The 21,687-nt window shown below is 36.1% G+C and overlaps 1 protein-coding gene, 1 long non-coding RNA gene and 1 other non-coding gene across 4 annotated transcripts in view; 2 read left to right on the forward strand and 1 right to left on the reverse strand.

The window, feature by feature from the left end:
• LOC126867279 (zinc finger SWIM domain-containing protein 8 homolog) overlaps positions 1–13,254 on the forward strand; it is a 111,327-nt gene extending 98,073 nt beyond the window's left edge. The window contains exons 6-22 of one of the 2 annotated variants that reach the window (XM_050621558.1): positions 41–467; positions 964–1,215; positions 1,458–1,754; positions 1,919–2,524; positions 2,631–2,807; positions 2,953–3,139; positions 3,301–3,430; positions 3,528–3,684; positions 3,757–3,953; positions 4,036–4,528; positions 4,612–4,740; positions 4,818–5,031; positions 5,115–5,476; positions 5,550–5,654; positions 5,917–6,284; positions 6,379–6,528; positions 7,047–13,254. In XM_050621558.1, the coding sequence (XP_050477515.1) occupies positions 41–467; positions 964–1,215; positions 1,458–1,754; positions 1,919–2,524; positions 2,631–2,807; positions 2,953–3,139; positions 3,301–3,430; positions 3,528–3,684; positions 3,757–3,953; positions 4,036–4,528; positions 4,612–4,740; positions 4,818–5,031; positions 5,115–5,476; positions 5,550–5,654; positions 5,917–6,284; positions 6,379–6,528; positions 7,047–7,113 (4,318 nt within the window). In that variant the 3' untranslated portion in view covers positions 7,114–13,254. The remainder of the gene's footprint in view (positions 1–40; positions 468–963; positions 1,216–1,457; positions 1,755–1,918; positions 2,525–2,630; positions 2,808–2,952; positions 3,140–3,300; positions 3,431–3,527; positions 3,685–3,756; positions 3,954–4,035; positions 4,529–4,611; positions 4,741–4,817; positions 5,032–5,114; positions 5,477–5,549; positions 5,655–5,916; positions 6,285–6,378; positions 6,529–7,046) is intronic. The other variant, XM_050621559.1, reaches the window with a different exon arrangement.
• Positions 13,255–14,250: 996 nt separating this feature from the next.
• Positions 14,251–14,332, forward strand: Trnas-aga (transfer RNA serine (anticodon AGA)). The gene has a single exon. It is a non-coding gene; the product is annotated as a tRNA-Ser (tRNA).
• A 1,550-nt stretch (positions 14,333–15,882) lies between these two features.
• On the reverse strand, positions 15,883–21,673 carry LOC126867386 (uncharacterized). The gene is made up of 3 exons (XR_007690238.1): positions 21,050–21,673; positions 16,309–20,954; positions 15,883–16,267 (listed from the first exon to the last, which is right to left on the reverse strand). It is a non-coding gene; the product is annotated as an uncharacterized LOC126867386 (long non-coding RNA).
• Positions 21,674–21,687: the final 14 nt, after the last annotated feature.

A 21,687-nucleotide genomic window follows, 5' to 3' on the forward strand; every position in this document is an offset into this window, starting at 1 on the left:
TTAAACTTCAATGTCTTTTACATTACATTCTTAATTACAGCGATGTTAATTATCTGAGCACCACTGCGCCTCCTGCAGCTGCCGAGTGGTCCTCGTTGCTGCGGCCGTTGCGTGGTCGCGAACCGGAAGGCATGTGGAACTTGCTGTCGATCGTGCGCGAGATGTTCAAGAGAACCGATCGCAACGCTATACCATTGTTGGAGATCATCACCGAGGAGTGTATGGCATGCGAGCAGATCCTCGTGTGGTGGTTCAACACAAAGGTAGCTTTGTTGAACGGAACCGGATATGGCGGTAAGCACAACATGAACAGCAATGTGCACGCCTCGCAGCACGCCTGCTCGTCCCTCTGCGATGAGATTGTCGTCCTATGGCGACTGGCTGCCTTGAATCCTGGATTATCGCCCGCCGAACGAGATATGCTCCACGGACAGTTTACTGCTTGGCACATGAAGATCATCGACAAGGTATATACAGCATCATGGTCTTCATTAGTTGGAAGTTACTGCGTGTCTGACTAAGGACGGTCCGTTTCACTTACTTTTACTCGATTTACTTCGTACGCGCCTTTTTCCATGAGAAGAAATGAAAAAGGAGAATTTATTCTTTAATTCAGGTTGATGTAAATTAAACGATTCAAATAATTGATAAGAGAAAGAGCGACGATTGAAGCGAATTACGGAGCTTAAAATCATCTATATACTTTATTTTTATGTATATGAATATTTTTTCTAAGTATATAACATTTGTTAATATATATTAAATTACTCAAATAACCGAAGAGTGAGAAAGTTCGTTTCACTTTGTACATGTATGTATGAATATTACAGCGTACAAGTTCTAGTCGTTCTATATTTGAGATATTGTTATATAGAAAGTTAGATAGCTTTTATTAATTCCGGTATAAAATCTATGTCTTTGAATTGAAACAGATAATGCCGGGCTTCTTTATTTCTTGTTAAGGTAACAAAAAGTCGGGGCAGTTCGGTGACGCACAATTCACATAACAGAAATAATGGCGGTGGTCATAAGGATTCATTGAAGAACGACCTGGCTGTGTTCACCGGATTTAAATCGGCGCTCGAGGCGTGCTATCTGGATTGGGAGGAGTACACCTTGCCTGGTATCACGTACACCGCCGGAAGCAATCCCATGTATCATTGTCCATTCACCTGCTTTCGGCATGCTGGCGATACTAGGACCGAGGTGAACCAGGTCAGTTCATTAATCCAACCCATTTTTTCAAATGAAGCTCCTGTTACATAGAATAAAAAGAAATTCTACAAAAAAAGTGTCTGTTTTAACCTTTTGGTATACGTGCGACTTTTTCAAACATACAAAATTGGAGATTTTTAAAAATTAAACAATCCTTTTCTCCCTTTTCTTAATATAAATACATATTTTTTGTTATATTAAACTTCTAACATAAAATACATTTTTAAACGTTAAAAACGTAGGTGAATTCGAGTGCAGCCGTGTTAAACTGTCAACCGCCCGTTTCCCATCACCACGGTCGACGACCATTGAGTTTAGGCCTGGTAGAGTTTAGTTATATGGATAGAAGGCGGCTGAACCCGCGGGAGTGTTCAGGACTATGTTCACGAAGCGGTGGCGGTGATGGAAACCGAAGCAGCGTCAGCTCAGAAGGTTTCTGCGAGAATGAGACCGACATGCCCGACATTGCTGAACCTCAAGTAGTTCTCGTTAGAAGATCTTGCGCTCAACTAAATAATTGCGGGGATACAGACTCGCAGGTTTGTATCGAGAAATAATTCACTCTCGAATGTCGAGATTAACTTGATGTAGGCTTGCAAAGATCTGTAAAAAAGATTATAGAACGTTAGAAAAAAAGATTAAATTAATTGTAAGTGCAGTTAATTATTACTATAGAAATCGCTATAGAAATGAAAAATTGTAGGAGGGTGGTGGCAGCGAGTCGTCCTCGAACAGTAACGTCAGTCTGAAGAACGCTCAAAACTCGGACAAGCACCGCTCAAATGCTTCGTCCGAGACCCATAGTGATAGTAGTGATAGTAGTAATAACAAAGCTGCCTGCGATGCGAAGTGTAGCAGGACGAATCTCGACTATCGGGAGAAATCGCGAACGGTGTTGCCTAAAGGAAATAGTTCGAAGAGCGAGCAGGAGTCTGACCTAGAAAAGGATCCTTCCAGAAGACCATCTAAGGACGAGAGCTCTTCGTCGAGTAGCGACAGCCCGTCTGGTGACGAGTATCATGTTTATTATTATGATCCTAAAGCTGTGGTGAATGGCGCTTCGGGCAAAGACTCCAAGAATGAATCACAATCAACGTCTACTGCAAACGCGAGTACAGTGTTGGGCAATCTAATGAAAACAGAAGATCCATGGGACATCCTATTCGCTAGGGCTGAGGGACTCTACGCTCACGGCCACACGAGGGAAGCTTGTATTTTGGGTGTTCAACTCGGCGAGGAACTGTTGGCTAATCCACCAAATCTCATGATCGATGAACCTCCGGCGCCGGTGAAGGGGAAAAAGAAGAAGGTAGATTCATTGGAAAGACTTGGTTTCGTTTGTTCAATTCAGTAAGGCCCTGTTCCAATTGATCAGAGCTAGTAAGTGCGTAACGAATACAACGACAATGTTTTAGCAACAAGTAAACCCGGCGTCCCATCAGCTCACGTGCCTTGCGTCCGCCACCTTGGCCAAATGTTGCTTCCTGTGCACGGTACTCGCGGAGAACCCGGAATACTACAATCTAGCGTTCAGGGTTGGCTTGTTTGGTCTCGAGATGGCTAGACCACCTGCCAACACGAAACCGTTGGAGGTAAATTAATGTATTAGTAAGATATTTGACTAGTAAGTGAACTGTGGGTCTTTATGCATTTATGAGCGATATGAAGATGCAGAAATGCACATAGTGCATATAACATACACAAAAATAAACATTTACGATCTGATTGATGTTGTAGGTTAAATTGGCTCATCAAGAAAGCGAGTTAGTTGGATTATTAAAGAAAATCCCACTTGGTCCAGCTGAATTGGCAATGGTTCGGCAAAGAGCGGAACAACTGAGAGACGGAGTACTAAGATCCAGAGGTCACGCGTTGCTTCCAATCATGTTGGCTAGCTTCATATTTGACGCCCTTAACACGTCAAGTACGCACTTTTTTTTAAAGCTTTTCTTCTCTGAAATTTGGTCGAGTAAAGAGATTTTGCGCGATTCGAATCGAGGATGAAGGATATCTTCTTTCAGACAAGAAAGAGTTAATGATTAAATAGTGTAGACGGAAGGTAAAAGATTGTGGAATGATTCGCAGGAGTAAAACACCTGTCCTCAGACGTTGACGAGAACCTTGGATTCGACGCGGCCGTTGCTGCTTTGGGCTTGAAGGCGAATGTGAGCGAAGCTGATCATCCTCTTCTTTGCGAGGGAACTAGACGCCAGAGGTATTTCACAGTCATTAATTTTATATGTTTAAATTTGATCGATCGGTTTTGTTCTTTGAACTTTGTAACTAAAATAACAACCATTTGACAATTTCAGAGGAGATTTGGCCATCACATTGCTTGTTCACTACAAGGATGACCCTACAAAGGTAGCGAGAATCATGGATAAATTGTTGGATCGAGATGTTCATCAATTGATTAAGTCACCAATCCTTAGTAGCTATTATACCTCTAATCCTCCAACTAAGAGTGAGGTAAGAAAGACTCTTTGATTTATAACTTTTCAATAGAGAAGAAGTTTGAGACTTGGGTTATATCTGTTTCAGATGACAAGATATCTTCATGACGAAGAGTGTTCTTCTCCCCTTGCTGGAATGGATGCTGGAAATGGTGATAGTGTCGTTGGTACCAGCAGCAGACCACATAGCAGTACCAGTGCAGAATTGGAAACTGGTATGAGTGCACTCACGGTTCAGACGCAGATCGTTCAACAACCTGTGCCTGCAAGAGCTAAAGAAACAAGGTCTGTAAATATTCATTAAAAGATCAAAGAATGCTATAAAGCTCTCGAAAATGCTACAATACTCTTTCAAATTCTATTATAGATATAAAAGCAAGAGAGTATATCCATCAATCCCCAACCAGCCATCAGAAGCAGGCGCACACTTTATGTGTGAGTTGGCAAAGACTGTTCTCACAAAAGCTGGTGGTAACAGTTCCACCTCTTTATTCACGCAAGCATCCACGAGTCAGAATCATCATGGACCACACAGAGCTCTCCACATGTGTGCTTTTCAACTTGGTCTCTACGCTCTTGGACTTCATAACTGCGTCACTCCTAACTGGCTCAGTCGTACCTACTCCAGTCATGTATCCTGGATCACTGGTCAAGCGATGGAAATAGGAGCACCAGCGATCTCGTTCCTAATCGAAAGTTGGGAGGGACATTTAACGCCTCCTGAAGCTGTTGGTATAGCCGACAAATCGTCCAGGGGAAGCGATCCTAATATGGTTCGAGCAGCCGCAGAACTTGCTCTGTCTTGCTTACCACACGCTCACGCGCTCAATCCTAACGAAGTACAGAGGGCCATTTTGCAGGTAAGCACTTTATAATTCTTATTAGACATTAATTTACTTTTAATGAGAAAGTGTTTGATTATATTTTGGTTGTTTTATTATAGTGTAAGGAACAAAGTGATCTGATGTTAGAGAAAGCTTGCATCACGGTGGAGAACACGGCAAAGGGAGGCGGTGTTTATCCAGAAGTACTGTTTCAAGTGGCCAAATATTGGTACGAGCTGTATCTCAGGGTAAGTATCTTTAATTAGTGAAATAGATATTTCATAAAAGAAGAATTGATTAATTTAATCTTGGTTCGTATATTTAGCACACTCCTGGTGGAGAACAGCAAGATGATATGCCACACGATCCTCTTCAACTAGATCTTAACGGAGTGCTTCTGGTGGAACCTGGTCCTCCAGTGGACATGACCACTGCACAAATGATGCCTGGACCAACTCAAGCGGTTGTTGTGACCAGCACACAACCTCCTCCTCAACCATATCCAACGCATCCAACTGTAACCACGCTAGCGCCTTTAGGTGGGTTCTTCAATTCTTCTGTTCATTTTGTTTCGAGTATTTCACAGATTATATAAATTTTGATTATCTTTGTTTGATTGCAGGAGTTGGTATGCCATATGCAGTGAGCCCTTACAGTTTTGTGCATCCTCACCATTCAATTCCAACCTTTGGTGGACCAATGCCATCACATAGGGTAACTCTACCACCAGCACCTCCACATATGCAAATGTATCATGCGGCATTTCCGCCTCATCCGGGTCATCCACAGCATCCGCAACATCCCCAACATCCCCAACATCCCCAGCATCCACCACATCCGCCACATCCACAGCATCCGCAACATCCTCATCATCCGTCACAATCTGCGCAACCACCATCGCTGCCGCCATATTACACGTCGCAACCGCAACCACCACCGGGAACTCATCATTTGTTCACCATGCAACAGCCTATGCCAGTTAATGTAGGTATTCTTGCTACATTTCTCTTTTTATTTAATTTTAGAACAATATTCAAGTTTAGTGTGATGTTGTTAGGTTCAAGCTGGAGTTACGGGACCTATTCCCGGGCAGAACAACATGCCTGGGTCTGCTCTAGTTCAGGCACAGCCTATAATATCCACTGTAAGAACTCAGCCTCAGGTAACTATATTTTATTATGCGAAAAGTTAACCAGTAATACATTTTTCAATCGGTAAATCTAGATTTGGTAGATTTGGCAAATTTGTAGATAATATTTAGAACATTTTAAAACCAATTACAAACAAGTATACATGTTCTATTCATTTCTGATAATTTTATCAATTTTTAGTATTCTTTCAGTATTTTGTCAACTGACAATTATTTAGAGTTTATTATTTATTTTTTAATCTATTCAATCATGCTTATTTGTTTCTGTACCTAGGTCCATAGACAAACTCAACCCTTCAGTCAGCAGCAGCTTCGTTCTCTAGTTGCTGCATACCGTGTAGGAATGTTAGCATTGGAAACGTTAGCTCGTCGCGTACACGACGACAGACCTCAGGCAAAATACGCGCGGAATCCACCTTATGGGGAAGATGTGAAATGGTTGTTAAGAGTGTCGAAGCGTCTCGGCACACAATACCTTCATCAACTTTGTATTTGTACAGTGAACAGCATCGTTAGTCCTTTCGTTCTTCATGACGTTGCATTGGAAGCAGCGCTTTTTTTGGCTAGAAACAACCGGGCTCTTGTACTTCAACATTTGAGATCTGCTCTTTTGGCTCCTCTTGTCCTCAAGTGTCAACAAATGTTAGTTTCTTCAAGTTCTTACTAGTATAATATTTTTTACAAGTACCATTAATGAAACTAGTTGAATAATGATATTTTCAATTATAAATTACAGGTACATTCAGTGCATGCATCAGAAGCTATACCACTTGACGGCAGGTGAGTACGAAGACTTCGTCAACGTAGTGTGCGCGGCTAGAGCAGCGTTTCACATCACTCCGGAGGGCCATGTTCAGTTCAAGGAGCGGCTTCAGTCCATTAAAAGGTATTATCTTACACCAATGATTATTCATTCCACCAGATCATTAAAGACTATCATTTAGAAAATTTTCGATCTTGACGACAGAGAACGGACCGTAGATGTTTATGCAAATTTATATTTCTATGAGTACGATGAAAGAAATCTAAGCCTATGTGCATATCATAATTGCATTAATTATAGTATCTAATTGAGTTAAAGCATATTAAATTATCATATAGCAATTAGCATAATATAATAATATATAATAATATATAATAATATAATAATATAGCATAAGCAAATTAAATATCATATAGTAATACATGAAACACATACAGTACATATGAAAATAAAATGTATAATACTTGATAAAAAATATGCTTCAATAGAAAATATGAGTATGTCTTTTAACCACTATATTATCTGCATTCTGTGCATGCTTGTAACTTTAAATTTACCATAAATTCTTAAACATCTGCGGTCTAGTAATCATAAAGCATAAATCCATAAAACTGATATTGGAAATATAATTTCATTTATAGATCTCAATCCTGTACCAAAGAACTGTGGGCACAAATCAACGCGGCACTACAACAGAACAGCAAATGACACAGAGCGGAGCCAGGCGTGACGTGGCTCACCTCCCTTCCTCACCCTCCACCACCTCCGCCTCCTCCTCCTTCTCCACCAACGACGACAACAACCCTCGTGCTTCAGCACCAGCATCCCTGTCATTCTCATCCACAGAGCGTCGTATGCGTTCACGGTCTGGCTACCCTCGATAAATTGGAACAGGATCTCCATAACGTGCATCATCGACGTACGACTGTCACGTCGGTGGCATCGATCTCAAACGACCATCGGACCATCAGAGCTAGGGACGGCCGATAATCGCATGTTTATCTTCGCCCATTTCAAGGAAGAGAAACCAGATCGATACCATCGAACGGGAAAAATATATATGACTTTCTGACCTTAGTTAATGTGTTTGATAGAGATTGAACGAAAGGAAAAACGAGAGAAAGAGCCTGCGCGTGAGAGAAATTATGATGACTATATCTTTAATTAAGAGTGAAGTACGAATGTAAATGATAAAAAGAAAAGGGTATGACGCCACGTTTTTTGCAATTTAGCAATTTAGACAGTTTCCTGGAAGATCGAGGAACGCAATGTAGTAACATATTGAAGGCGCACCGTGTTGCGTACGTCGATCGCTAAAGGCACCACTTTTTTCCTGCGTTTCGAAAGAATAAAATAAAGAAAATAATTAAAAAAAATTGGAGGACTAAACAATAAGTAGATATATAAGAAAAAGAAGCAAAAAAGGAGAGGACGAAACGTGAAAGCATGATCAATGAATCAAAATTTCAGGTTTCGCCGGATGCGAGCAATCATTAATCGGGTTTCTATCGAAGAATCGTTGGTTCCACAACTCGCGGAAACCTCTTTCTCTTTACTTTAGTTAAGACTCGATGAGAACGTCTTTAGTCTCGATTAGATAGGAAATTTTATTTTTCATTCATAGATAGGATGAATTATCTCGCGTTTTATTTTATTTTTGTAAACGAAATATAAGCAAATTTTTAAACTATCGATAAACGCATGTCTATTTATATAATGGAAAAATGACGAACAGCATCTTACTCTTTAATACATAAGAAAGTTATTAACTTTACTTAAATCATAAAAGAAAACGTTGATAAAAGAAATTTTGTATACAGAAGAGAAGATAATTTTTACTTTTCCAAAAATGGTGACCGACCTGGTCCATCATTACTCTAACATCATCACACAGCACCTATCCTCTTTATTTTTTTTTTTTCTCCGCCCCTTGGTTTATGTATTTTGCTATTAAATATATTTTAGTTTCTCTATTTGAATTTTCTTCATTCGCTATTGTCTTTTATTTTTATTTTTTTTAATTATATTGTAAGCGTATATTATACACGTTTGCAAATATCTCGTTTTTTTGTCATTGGCGACAATCTACAAACGAAAACATGATCTCTGTAATTTTTAAAGTAAAATAATTTGAAGTATAAATAAAGCAAAATTATAGCTGATATCGATGATTCGAACTTGAGACACCTTTCCACATTGCTCTTTGTTATGCAAAGAAAATGAAAATCAATAATTGCTAAATATGTACTTTAGCAGAGTATATTCCATTTCCGTTTATGTCGTTTTCAATGCATTCAGTTATATTTCCTGATGAAATAAACGTTGTTTTTATCCACCCCGATATTCCATCATCAATCACGATATTTAAACATAAATCGCTAAGCATAAAATAATTTAACGAAGAATAATATACACTTGTGTCTATTTAAAAAATTTATTATAATTAAAAAGAAAGAACTTTTATCGCAATTAATACACAGTTAAGTTGAAGTAGCCTTTGGAAAATTTAACAACTTGAAATTTCAGAATTTTTGAAACTTCAATTAAGTGACACGTTCTACAGAGTTCTACATTTGTCTTACGTTACGTGCTTTCCTTTCATGAAGACGTTGTATTATTAAGGGAAGGAGGATGTAAAAGAAGAAATTTTAAATTATTAAGAATTTCATTTTTATAACCTAGGACAAGGATGATGTCGTCCTTCAATTCTTAATTAATATATCTTTTTTTTAATAGTGCCGAGCGACTGAACGTACATGTCTGTAGATAGTAAGAGAAAAGAAAAAAAGAACTATGGAAACCACCATTACATTAAGTCGACGTATTCGTTTCATTCGAGGGAGGAAGCAAAACAAAATAATAGTAAATGGCACTGCCACTAATCTAACCGCAACGGTGGTTATGGAAAGAGCAATATTTAAGCGTTTTACGTGTTCTAGTGCGATACCACGAGCATCAAGAGTATAGTACTGTTTCGTGTTTCTACAGGGTTAAGGCTCTCGAAGAGAATCACTTGAAAAAATATCGTTTCATCATTCGACAGTTCCTAATTTTTATTCGTCAAAGATCATCGAGCAGAATTTAATAACTTTGAAACGATAATAAAACACGTTAGGAAGGAAATAAAATATTTATTTACAAAAAATTCGTTGAGATATTAAAAATGATTGAAATTACGATAATCTTTCAATTTCCTGTTTTCTCATTTCTAGTTATTTCGATGGTTTATCTCCACAGTTTGTTTGGTCGATTCTGGTAATTTTTTCTTTGCTCTATTATTAGCGTAATCGTGGTTTTTGAAGAAGTGTGAGATATGTTTTGTCGAAATCGTTTTCCCAATGCATCAACGATAATATTTTATCGACATTGAATTATTTCTTCCAAAACGCGAAAAATAGCGTTGGAATAAACAAAAACTCGTTTAATCGAGATCTGAATTTTACCGTCTCCTTCGTCCTCGAACGGAATAAATTGATAGACGAGCCTTAACTCTCGTAAATTCCATCCAATTCGAAACGGGCAAGTAACCGCAAATATTGTACAAATAATTCGTGTCACATTTATAGGTATGAATTACTTAAGATAGAGAGCGTTTTGCTCGTCATCCTTCGATATACGGGGTGGTTTGATATAAATTTTCATCGATGTAATCGAGTATTGATTATATTAGTAAATCGTTGAAAGGGAATGAGACTTCGCCATATTGCCCAGTAAATTATTAAGAGAAATAAATTTAAATTATATCAATGTGACGTTACGTTGTTCAACATTCTGAAATTAAATATTATTTCTAATACAGACGCGTTTAAACTATAATTCTCATTGTCTATCGTACACGATACAATTCGAAATAATACTTCTCGTATAGTACTGTTTTAAACATTATTTCATCCGATTGTGGATTTAAATATCCGGTATAATTACAAGGGATAGTTCGATTTGATGCATTTTATTCGCCACGTTGTAGTTTCGAAGGCATACAAATTGTATAAAACGCGTTATTTTCTATGCTTCGAATTTCCCGCTTCGTTTGATCGATCGAACGATCCCTCGAATGATCTCAAATCCACGAAGAATTTTAAATTATCGTAAAATGGTGGGTGATGAGACACGTGTGTACATTTCATTTACCGCCCTGTATGTACATAATATGAATACGAGCTACGATTGTACGGTGATCTATAGATGGTAAAATTGATACATAAAATGAAGTAGCGTTTGCTCTAGGCCCACTTCTCAGCGTGTGTGCATAATGTGCATATTACGATATCGATTAATAGCGATTATCCATAGGCGTAAACAACCTCACTAGCCTACTTAGCATTTAGAACGATTCTAGCGATTAACAATCCCATTTTTTCACTCAGACGTAATGCGAAACTTTGATCAGTCGCTGGAAGCATCCTTTCAAGGATCGATTGTAAAAGAAAACGGAGAAAGAGATCCCAAACTCGAACGTAGAACCGCTAGATTCCCTTTGCTCCCTAAAGCGTGATGTTTTTTCGAGTGAAACTTAGGTTAGAATAAACCAAATTGAAATACTATGAACGGTTTGTGGAAATATTTCAAATATTGTTATCTCGGATGATGGTAAGCCAATTGTAATCATTAAAGTCGAAACGAGTTAGTAATAATCATGTAGATTTCATTCGATCCATCATACAAGTCGATTATGTTTCTTTTTTGATCAAGTTGTTCGTTATCGTCGGGTTGTTTTCGACGATTATTATCGATATTCATTTGAAGCGTGAACTTTATGGTTGGAAAACATCAAAATAGAAAAAACACTCACGTTTCTACATGAAAGTGCGAAAAAGTTGGGACCTAACTGCTCTTGGCGTCCCATGTTCAGCAGATGTTCTATGGTACACCAAATTATGGAAAAACTTTTACAAGTCAGACGTGTTAATATCAAAATTCAACAACTTAACAAATTACATTCAACTCACATTGTCAAAAAATAAATTTCCCCACCGTCATCGCCCCATATTTATGTTTAAAGATCTTTCTTTAAACCTAAGATCTTTCTTAAAAATCTTCTTAGATTTGGTGTTCTTAGAACATTTCCTGAACATTATTCTGTATTACATTATCCTACTCCATATTTCTCAGTTTTAGATGAAAAGCCGCGAAAAAAAAAGATAAGATGCAGGAGAAAGAAGATATATGAGGCGATAAAGTATCTATTTTTACACTTGACTGAAAAATGCTGAAGAAAATTGCGAAGAAAAAAAAAGAAAAGAAGAAGATGAAAAAATAAGTTTCCTCTCGATTCGAAGTATTTAGTCATTTGATAGAAATTAAAGATTCTCCGTGACCCGATCTTCTATGAACAAAAGGTACATACTTACATATATTTATACGTAGAAATAACAAAAAAAAAAAAGAAGAGGGAGAGAAGAAAAAAAGAAAAACGCGAAGACGCAGGATAATGAATAGAAAATAAAATCAATGTCTGTAAATAATCGCAGATCGTTCTTTTTCGCGTGCGGACAAATCGACAGAACATTTTTTTGTATCGCTAATCGCGCAGATAATTACCGAATAATCGCTGTAGACCAACGCTACCGGCATCGATCCTCGATCGAGGTCGTGGCGTGACTTTAGAATTTTTGTCTAGCTGTTATTGCAATTCGAGTTGCACTATAAGCTTCGTAGAAACACAAGGTCCGACGCGTGACTTCATAATTATGTATGCATAAATGAAACAGAGTGAAGTCGATTTCGTTGGAAAAAGAAGGAGAAATCTCTTCGATTTTAAGAAAAAGATTAATGGATTCAGTCGACAGCTATAAGATTGTACATATACGTTTACGGCCACATTACACTAATTATAAGTATAACGAGTTACTTAAAAAGCGTGTGCAGAAAGAAATTAGTCGAAGGTTAAACAACCTCGAAGATAAGATCTTTATAAGTATTTCTTTCTTTAAAATCGTCTATCGAGCGAGATGAAAAATAAAAATATAAAAAAAGCCAAGATGGAATATAATGAAATGGATCGTTCTATTTAATGTTTTTCATCTCTTTCGGATGATCGATAAGAGAAAGGAGAACGTGCCCGCTATTTCATTGAACTTTGTGCGTTGAGTTCGTACATATATTGTAAATTGAGCGAAGAAGTGAGAATGATAGGGCTTTTGGGATTTTCAGTAACGTTTAGACTCGCGAATAGTAGGTTATGCGATTCTGTGTTCAATCAAGAGAAATATTCGAGGTTAGGATATTGTCTCGACAGGTTCTTGTGAATGCAATTTTTGGAGGCGCATAGGTATTCAGAAAAATAAGAAAAAAGAAAACACTGAATAACGCTCCATCGAGTGTACTCCGATGTAATTTCGAGTAATCGTAGTGTTTGCTTTTAAGGTGAAAAAGAATAAGTTCTATAGCCTGCGAAGTTGCGTTACGATATAGTATCGATCATTCCATTGAATCTGTCGCGAGTGAAATTTTGCTCTTCGCTGTTGATCAGATTCCATGATAATTATATAGTGTTCATATTCTATTTGTAAAATTTCCTTCTGACTTGCATTCATCGGACAGGAAATACTGTACACTATAAGCGTGTGTCATCTTTTCGATTTCCATAAACCGACTTACCACAAGGATATAATAAAAATGAAAATTAATTAACGCAACCTCGAGGAACATTTTTTTAGCAGAATATATAAGTACGAATAAAAGAATTCTATAAAGCAAGTCATTTGGTTTCGCTGTACTTGATTAACATAGATAATCAATATATTATAACGTCTACTAAATAAATTTCGATTTCTAATTGCGTCCTTTGTCTGTTATCTTTCTATTGTATCAATCCACTGAAATACAATTTCTGATTTCACAGGTTAATCTTCATTTTCTCCTTTACAACGATCCTGATTTTATCCTTTATTTTTCTTGATTAATCAATGTTGTTTATTAAACAATGGTCATAATATGATAAAAGTCACGTACATTTTTTTTTTATTTATTTATTTAAATTTTACAATTTGTCCAGTAGGACATTTGGTAAAATATAGCGGTATACTAATATAACATGTGGGTGGCTACCCCCAGCGGGGTATCATCATCGTGTTTGTTAGGTTATGTGATTTGTTAGGTTGTGAGATCTGTTGGGTGTTTCCTTTTTAGTCTCCTTTTTATGCTTGATGTGTCGACCGTTTCCACTGCCAGCCGGTTTAGGTGCGTTGCTATTCTTTTTCTGTACCTTCTTGCACTTCTGTAAATCTCCTCTTGACCGTTGGTGTTCCCAGGTCTTTCCGAATGTCCTTGTTTCTAACGTACCATGGCGCGTTTGCTATTGTTCTGAGTATTTTAGATTGCATTGCTATCTAAATTGGTTCTATTTTGGTTTTGGTTATTAAATTGATCTATTTTGGTCATATGGTTTCTTAAAAATGAAAATAATATCAATTATACTTCTTCAGATGGAAGGAGAGAAACAGAAGAGAGGGGGAAAAGGATAAGGGAATCCAAGTATAATATACACTACAGAACATAGCCAAAGAGGAATTACCGAAGTACTTAAGAAGGGAGGATGAAGTTTAAAGACCAAAAGTTGCAATAGCTTTTAGTCATTAGTTGATGATTTATGGTTCCTAATGCTTAGTTCTTAGATGTAGAATAAGCAAGGTAGTGCAATAGAGTGGAAAAGAGGTAGACATATAAGAAGAGACTAAACAATAATAAAACAAATAAAAAAATTAATTCATTCAGCACAATGAATCACTATTGATACAATGGACGAATTAGCTTCTGTAATTAGATTAAACAAAATTCAAAATGTTCATTTTAAAATATAAAAAATACTAATGTATTTATCATTTTTTTCAAGTATCCGTCGAAGCAGTCGTGGCCGAGTGGTTAAGGCGTCTGACTAGAAATCAGATTCCCTCTGGGAGCGTAGGTTCGAGTCCTACCGACTGCGGTCGTAGAAATTCACTTTTTTTCTTTTTTAAATGTATTATTTGTTGCTTATTTTTATTATTTGTAAGCAATTGTTTAATTCGTACAACATTAATTACGATAATTACCAATTACATCCACTTGTTAACTGAACATTTTATCTCAAGTAAATCACTTTATGCATGGCTTTAAAAGTGCGCGTTTTTTTTTATTGAAAAATAACCTTATCAGTTGGCAGTTATATCAGGCCTGAACATAATTTATTCGGTGAATTGTACAATTCCACAATGGTAATATACCCGAGCAAAGAATCCACGGTTGTGAACAATTGAACTCCCTGTCAACTAGCTATTCCCCTAACTATCAGTCTCTGCTATGCGTTATCAATAAATTGAAGCGTTATTGAAAGATTATGGTATGATGTAATCGTGCTGTAACATCCTGATAGGATGATATAATCCTATTGTCACCAGTTGAAGATTTCCGTGAACTTACGACCGATAAATTCACAGTGCATTAATTAAAAACTAGATCCACATTCTGAAAACGGTAGGATTCAGGTTTTCGAATACCGAGATTCGAATGTAATTTAAACTCAAATTTCTTAAAGCCGAATTAAAAAATTCGGAATTAATCTACATTTCATATAATTAAATCTAAAATTTCAAAACCGAAAGACACCTATCGAACTGAATAATATAAATTCAGCTTTCTAACGATTTTACGATCTTTCGAAATATTCTATGAGTGTTTAATATCCATTTTTCACTACTCTAAAAATATGCAACGCCTTCGCGCGGTTCATTGCGAGTTCATTCCGCTTTCGTTCGTCCGTATCTTCGAAAAACGTGTTATCAATGAACAGATAGTCCGAGTGATCTCTGACGCAAGCTGAATGTAGAATCTCGCCGGGGAACGCGTCGTTTAAGCAATGAAATCTTGCGAAACAATTTGCAATTTGCATGCCATCTAGAAATCAACGCGAAACGAGTCTTTGAACATTCGTACTGGATACCAGCTCGTGATATCCATTGATAAATGATGAATAAACGTTGTCACTTTCAATTAATCGATCGTATATTTATAAAATATTTCACAATCGCAAAGGAACAATTTGTTCGTTAATAAGAAACATACTCAGAGTATCTTTTCTCACTCGATGTTCGTTGGCACATGAACAGAATTAACAACCACGTTTTAGTTCCCTTGGGAAATTTACACAATTATTTAATCATCGTTCAGCGACGTAAGTCATGATAGCAAACGTTTGTTTTTAGAGACGCTTAGATTATTTATCAGTGGCCTAGTTTGGAGAATTCTCTAGTCAAACATAATAACGATTCACAGCGGAAATTACATATTCTTGTGTTATTCTAATATAGCGTATTCTATGATACAATTATGAAGCATATTTGTATACTGATTATTCTGCTAGGTATTAGGTTGTCCGGAAAGTCTTTCTTTTACAAACACGTCTTTTACAACGATGCATCTTTTGTATCATCGATGCATCAAAATTGTGATCTTTATTTAGATAGAATAAAATGCATCATAAGTAATTCGATAAAATAATTTTTTATTTATTTATTTATTTATTTATTTATTAAAATTACAATCAATTCTCGCGTTGAGAATTTTCAGTAATTCGATAAAATAATATTTCTTTTTTTATTTATTTATTAAAATTACAATCAATTCTCGTGTTGAGAATTTTCAGTAATTCGATAAAATAATATGAAACGAAAAATGTTGAGCATCCATCATTTCCTTATAAAACGAAAGAAACTTTTCGGACGACCTAACAAAAATACTTTAACGAGGAATAGTTAGGAGTCGCTCATTTTAGATTGATGAGATACTTCTCATTAAACACGTACTCGTATCTGTTTTGGTTACATGAATAATAATTAAGCAGAAAATGTTTATCATTTCCAACTGAAAATTTAAAATCGATGTTCTCGTAAATTCCTCGAAAGAGACTAGAAGTATTTTTATTACGAAGATAATAACTATTTCTAAGATTAAGTCACTATCGAAGTTTCGAAGGCTAGAAAAGATTTTTGAAAATTGCATCGATAAACGGCGACAGTTTAATCACAAGTATCGCGTTTCTTTTTCCGCTTCCGTCGGCGTTCACACACAAGGGAATTTTATCAAGTTACGCGTGTTCCTATTTACAATGAACGAAGCAGCGGAGGCTGGTCACGGCAGTTATCAGCGGATTAGCTGCGTGATACCTGCAATCATGCATGTAACACTATCGTCCACGTGCAGCACGTGTCGCCATTCGCATTCTTCCTCGTGTTGTCACGTCATTATTTGCGATCCTCGTTCATCACGTGCGCGAATCTTCATGATCATACGATATTCCATCTTATGGTCACAGTTTCATTTTACTGTCGAAAACATCGAAAAACGTGAGAAAAGTCAACTGCCTTTTCTTGGCAAAGTTGCATGCCGATGACGTTTCGCCAGTGACGTTTCTTCAACGTTTTATTAACTTTTTATGTGATTTTGTTCTACGAATAGTATTTTTAATATTCATTCTATAAGCGATGCAGTATGTGGAACGAGCAGTAATATGAATAATAATTTTTTTTTTCATTAAAGTTCCAAAGAATTTTATTCCAAATTTTTATTTATTATATTTTATTATTATATATTGTCTTGTGTTAATTGGAAGATAGTTTAAGTATTATTGATGTATTACAGTACCTAACGTTAGGATCGGATTGATAAAAATTTACGTAGATCGATAATAGTGGCATCAATACGATTTTGATCGAGACGTCGATAATATTTCCATGAAGATACCTTTGATGTGCTATAATCAAGATGAAAAATACCACCTATCAACTTTCTCTTAACATGTACTGCTATTGTATTCAAATTTGTCCCGATACATTTGCATTCTAATTTTCTTCTCGAACGTGTGTTGCATACACATGTTGCACGACCTGCGTAACAGCCTGCGAATTTCAAATAGACAGATGGCGAATTACGAATTGTGGCGCGTAGATAAGACTAGCGATTAAAAAACAAGCGCATCGATAATCGTGCGAACGACGGAAAGTTTCCGAGATGTTGCGAGTAGAAGCAGGCGATTCGTCAAAGTGTAACGCGAGAGAGACTTTCGAAAAAATGCATTCGCTCGATATTGACATGCAGATTTTTCACATTGTTATACAACGTCTTGCTTATCAGTTTACCAGTTGAAAAAATTTGAAGATATCTTTATCTAAAGTACAAAGAAATTTAATCGAAAATGATACTAATTATAAGTCGATAGATCGTACATTTTTATTCGGTTGATTCTTTTTTCGTAAACACTCAAAGGCGTTTAAAAAGCTCGTTTCAAAGACCGAGACTCGTTTAAAAATAGAGCGGAATAGACTAGAAACTGGTAAATTGTACGAATCGGCTTGATTTTGTTTCCTTCTGACGATTCCCACATACGATCGATGAATGGAATCGTTCATGTTCGTCTCTGTAGTGATATCACGAGCAACGATAGCGATGAGGATGATCGAGAAACTTTCCATTAGAAGCCTCGTCCAGTAAAGAGAGAATCAATAATCTTGACGAAAAGAATGGAAATAAAGGTATCTAGTAATCCTGATCGTTAAAAGAAAAATATATAATCGTTATGAGATTAAAAAACGATTAGAGAGAAAAGAAAAATTGCATTTGGACATTAACTATGGCGTGAAGGAAAGGAAAATAATTTTTTTTTATTTATTTATTTATTTACATTTTACAATTTGTCCAGTAGGACATTTGGTAAAATATTATAGCTTAGTGATATAGCAATATAGCATGTGGATGGCTACCCCCAGTGGCATACCATTTTCGAATTTGATTGATTTATTTCTTTAGTGCGGTGAGTGTTTGCACGTTGGGTTATGTCCTTTGTGAGATTTGTTGGGTGTTTGCTTTTTAGTTTCCTTTTTATATTTGTTGCGCCGACCGTTTCCGCTGCCAGCCGGTTCGGGTACGTTGCTATTCTTTCTCTGTACCTTCTTGCACTTCTGTTAATCTCCTCTTTGACCGTTGGTAATCCCAGGTCTTTCCGAATGTCTTCGTTTCGAACGTACTATGGCGCGTTTGCTAGTATTCTGAGTATTAAAGGAAAATAGCGAGGAAGAAATATTTTTGGTTTATGAGACGAAGATAATCCAACGATCCAACGGACGAATCCAAATGCTTTCAGTCTCGTTTAAATGGCTCCATTAGTCATCGTGCCAATGTCAGGCGATTGATATACACGAGGTTGGCCTGCTTTGCACGAAACTATCAATAGCCATAAAATTTCAGTGACTTTTATTGCGAGCAAGTTCCAAACTATGGTGGTATTTTTATACATATTTGCAAAAATTTGAAGATGGTATCCCACTGGGGGTAGCCATCCACATGCTATATTGCTATATCACTAAGCTATAATATTTTACCAAATGTCCTACTGGACAAATTGTAAAATGTAAATAAATAAAGAATAAAAAAAATATTTGCAAAACAAAATTACTATTTTAAATTGTTAATCAATACGTTGGCGAATTCACATTGAAAATTGTTCAAAATAAAATTGTTCATTTCATTGAAAATGTACGATTAAGCGATTGAACTGATATTATTAATAAAGTTTTTCAGGTGACATAGTCTATAAATTATCATTATTAATAAATGACATTAACAAAGTCGAGTATACTATGTTACACGTAACTTTTCCATTTCTTAATAAATTATTTTATTATTAAAGATTGATAGTATTATTGTGGAAACGAGCCATTTTATTTACAAACCTAATTCACGTAATCTAATCCATGATTTTTTCCATTGCAAAACAGCGAGATTAAGTGGACGTTATTTGTTACATGTTTTCGTCGAGCTAGCGAGTTATCTGATTACTCGGCTAATCTAGGTGCAAATACTGTATCACGGTGTGACAAATATTAGAAGATACGTCTTTTTCTTGTATTCGAAAACGTAAACGAAAAATTGTAATCCTATCTGGAGTTATATTTTCGATCTGAAGAAATAAAATCTCTGAAGTTACTTGCACGGGTCTTCTGATACGCGTCTTAACAAAATAATCGATCGACGAATCCGTTGAAATTGGCGAGAATTTGCGACTGAAGGTTACAGAATCGAAATTGTAAAACGAAATCGCGTTTGGTTACACGTTTTGCGATGATAACCGTAACTTGCAAAGGTATTACAAATGTTAGGCAGGTTTTATCGTACGACCTACGCATATAATTTATTAACATGTCACTGACATTTTAGAGTCACGTGAATTGGCTAATCAAGAAACAAGTTAAATTTCGAATGTACCGTAAAAGGTCAAACTCTTGAGTGACGATGGCAGAAATTTTTAAAGGCTTTCCTTTTACGAGCAAAACTCGAGGAAAGAAGCAGATAAGAAATACCTTGAGATACCTTGAGATACCTTAAGAAAGATACTTTTGTATTTTGAAAATAAATCTCAAAGGTACAGTAAATATTCTGAGATTCTGAGAGATAACGAAAGAAATCTTCATTTTTCATTTTCGAAAGCCGAACTGTTAGAAGCTGAAGGAAATTCCGAGAGGAATTTGTACCGTTCAAAGGAATTTTAGAAAAAGAATTTGTGTTTTTTTATTCATAAACGTGTTTTAAGTCACGTTATTGTTATCGTTATCGCGTGATTTTGAAAGAAAATCTAATATAACAGAGTACAATCTAGTTTTCAATGCGATAATAATAATTATTAATCAACAACGATTATCGACATCGTTCTACCATGTTACTACGTTGAAGACTTTTAGCCACTTACTATTTTTAGCGAGAATTAACTGAATAAGAAATTAGATCAAGAATGGATCGCTATATCAAGAATTAATTATCTCTTTAACAAGGATTAATAACTATAGGCGCGTACTTAAAAACATTAGAGCTAACGAGACGTTAATATTGGAAATTTGATCGAGTGCATACTTCGAAATATTTATCCAAAATTTTGATAAACTCGTATTCTATTTTATTCGATAATCAAATTTTATGCATACATGATATACATGATAATACCACGTTATGTAACATGATAACAATCCGATAATAATAGAAGCAATCGATACAACAATATTAATAGCAATCGATCGCGGTTACGAGAAGCGAAGTTGCTATAGTTGAGAGATGCAATGTGTTTGTTTCTTTGTTCTTGATGATTAGGCAAATCGTGTATTTATCTCGAACGTAAATATGCAAAAATACGTCACAATGAGCGTAGAAGCAAAATACCTAACGCCTAGGTTTATGACATTTAGAAAATACAATATAGTATCGCGTATATGCGAGTTATACTTTTTATGACTGTCTTTGAAAAAATTTGCATGAATATTTACAGTCTTCTTATGACGATTATAATGGTGTTTTTTTCTTAGTGATAGTTAGGAAATCTACTGTTTGCATAATTAACATACGCAGTTTGCTAACCATGATAATTTCGTTCTGTTATTCACAGTAGTACATCTTATGTGAGTCGATGATTATGAAAGTAGCGTGTTATTTTTTTTTTTTTTTTTTTTTCGAGATACACAAAGTTCTGTGTTTGACGCATGAACTGAATTCTGTGTTAACGACACAACAGCAAACACAGTCCGATAGTTCTGCAAAAATGGTTACGGATTATTATAGTATAATACGCGACGTAAAACAAATATCTTATTTTTAGGTTTTATACCTGGGCCATTTCAATACTAACCGATACATGTATTATTTTCAATGCCAGTTTTATTGCGCCTCTATTCCTTACGGTCAAGGTAATGACCCTCTATTTCGGTTTACTACTCATTGTAGTGTGTAGAATTCCACTAAAATTCCTTCGAGCACGTACCGTTTTCACTATCGGAATGACCATCGACTGCTAAATTTAACGTATCGCGCAACATTTTTCCTCGCTCGTGGTCATCGTAATCGTTGGACATCGCCGTTGCATAATTTTTTAATAGTAGAATTTCGCTTTGCATTTACTAACCCTAATGGAATATTATACTTTTCTTTTTTTTTTATTCTTCCTTAAATTCCATCTTACTTATTCACAGTAAATTCTCCTAAGTTACTCCATTTTATTTAAAAAAAAAAAAAAAGTATCGACCAGTCTTTATTCAAGGAACCTAACCAAAAGATTTCTAAAAGAATAGTTTAAAACGATCTTCGTCAAAGAATTAAAAATCTCGCTCGCTTCTACGCTCGTCTATTTTTCTCTCCAGTTTTCTAGTCCCCCACTTTCAGCGCAAATAGCGATGTCCTCCTCATGTTTTCTTCTCTCGATTACTATCTTTTTGTTTACTCGGCAATGATTTGCAAGAATACGCACGAGATACGGGGAAAAGGATCGCT

This window comes from Bombus huntii, chromosome 7, assembly GCF_024542735.1.
Source record: "Bombus huntii isolate Logan2020A chromosome 7, iyBomHunt1.1, whole genome shotgun sequence".
NCBI classification, from domain to species: Eukaryota; Metazoa; Arthropoda; class Insecta; order Hymenoptera; family Apidae; genus Bombus; species Bombus huntii.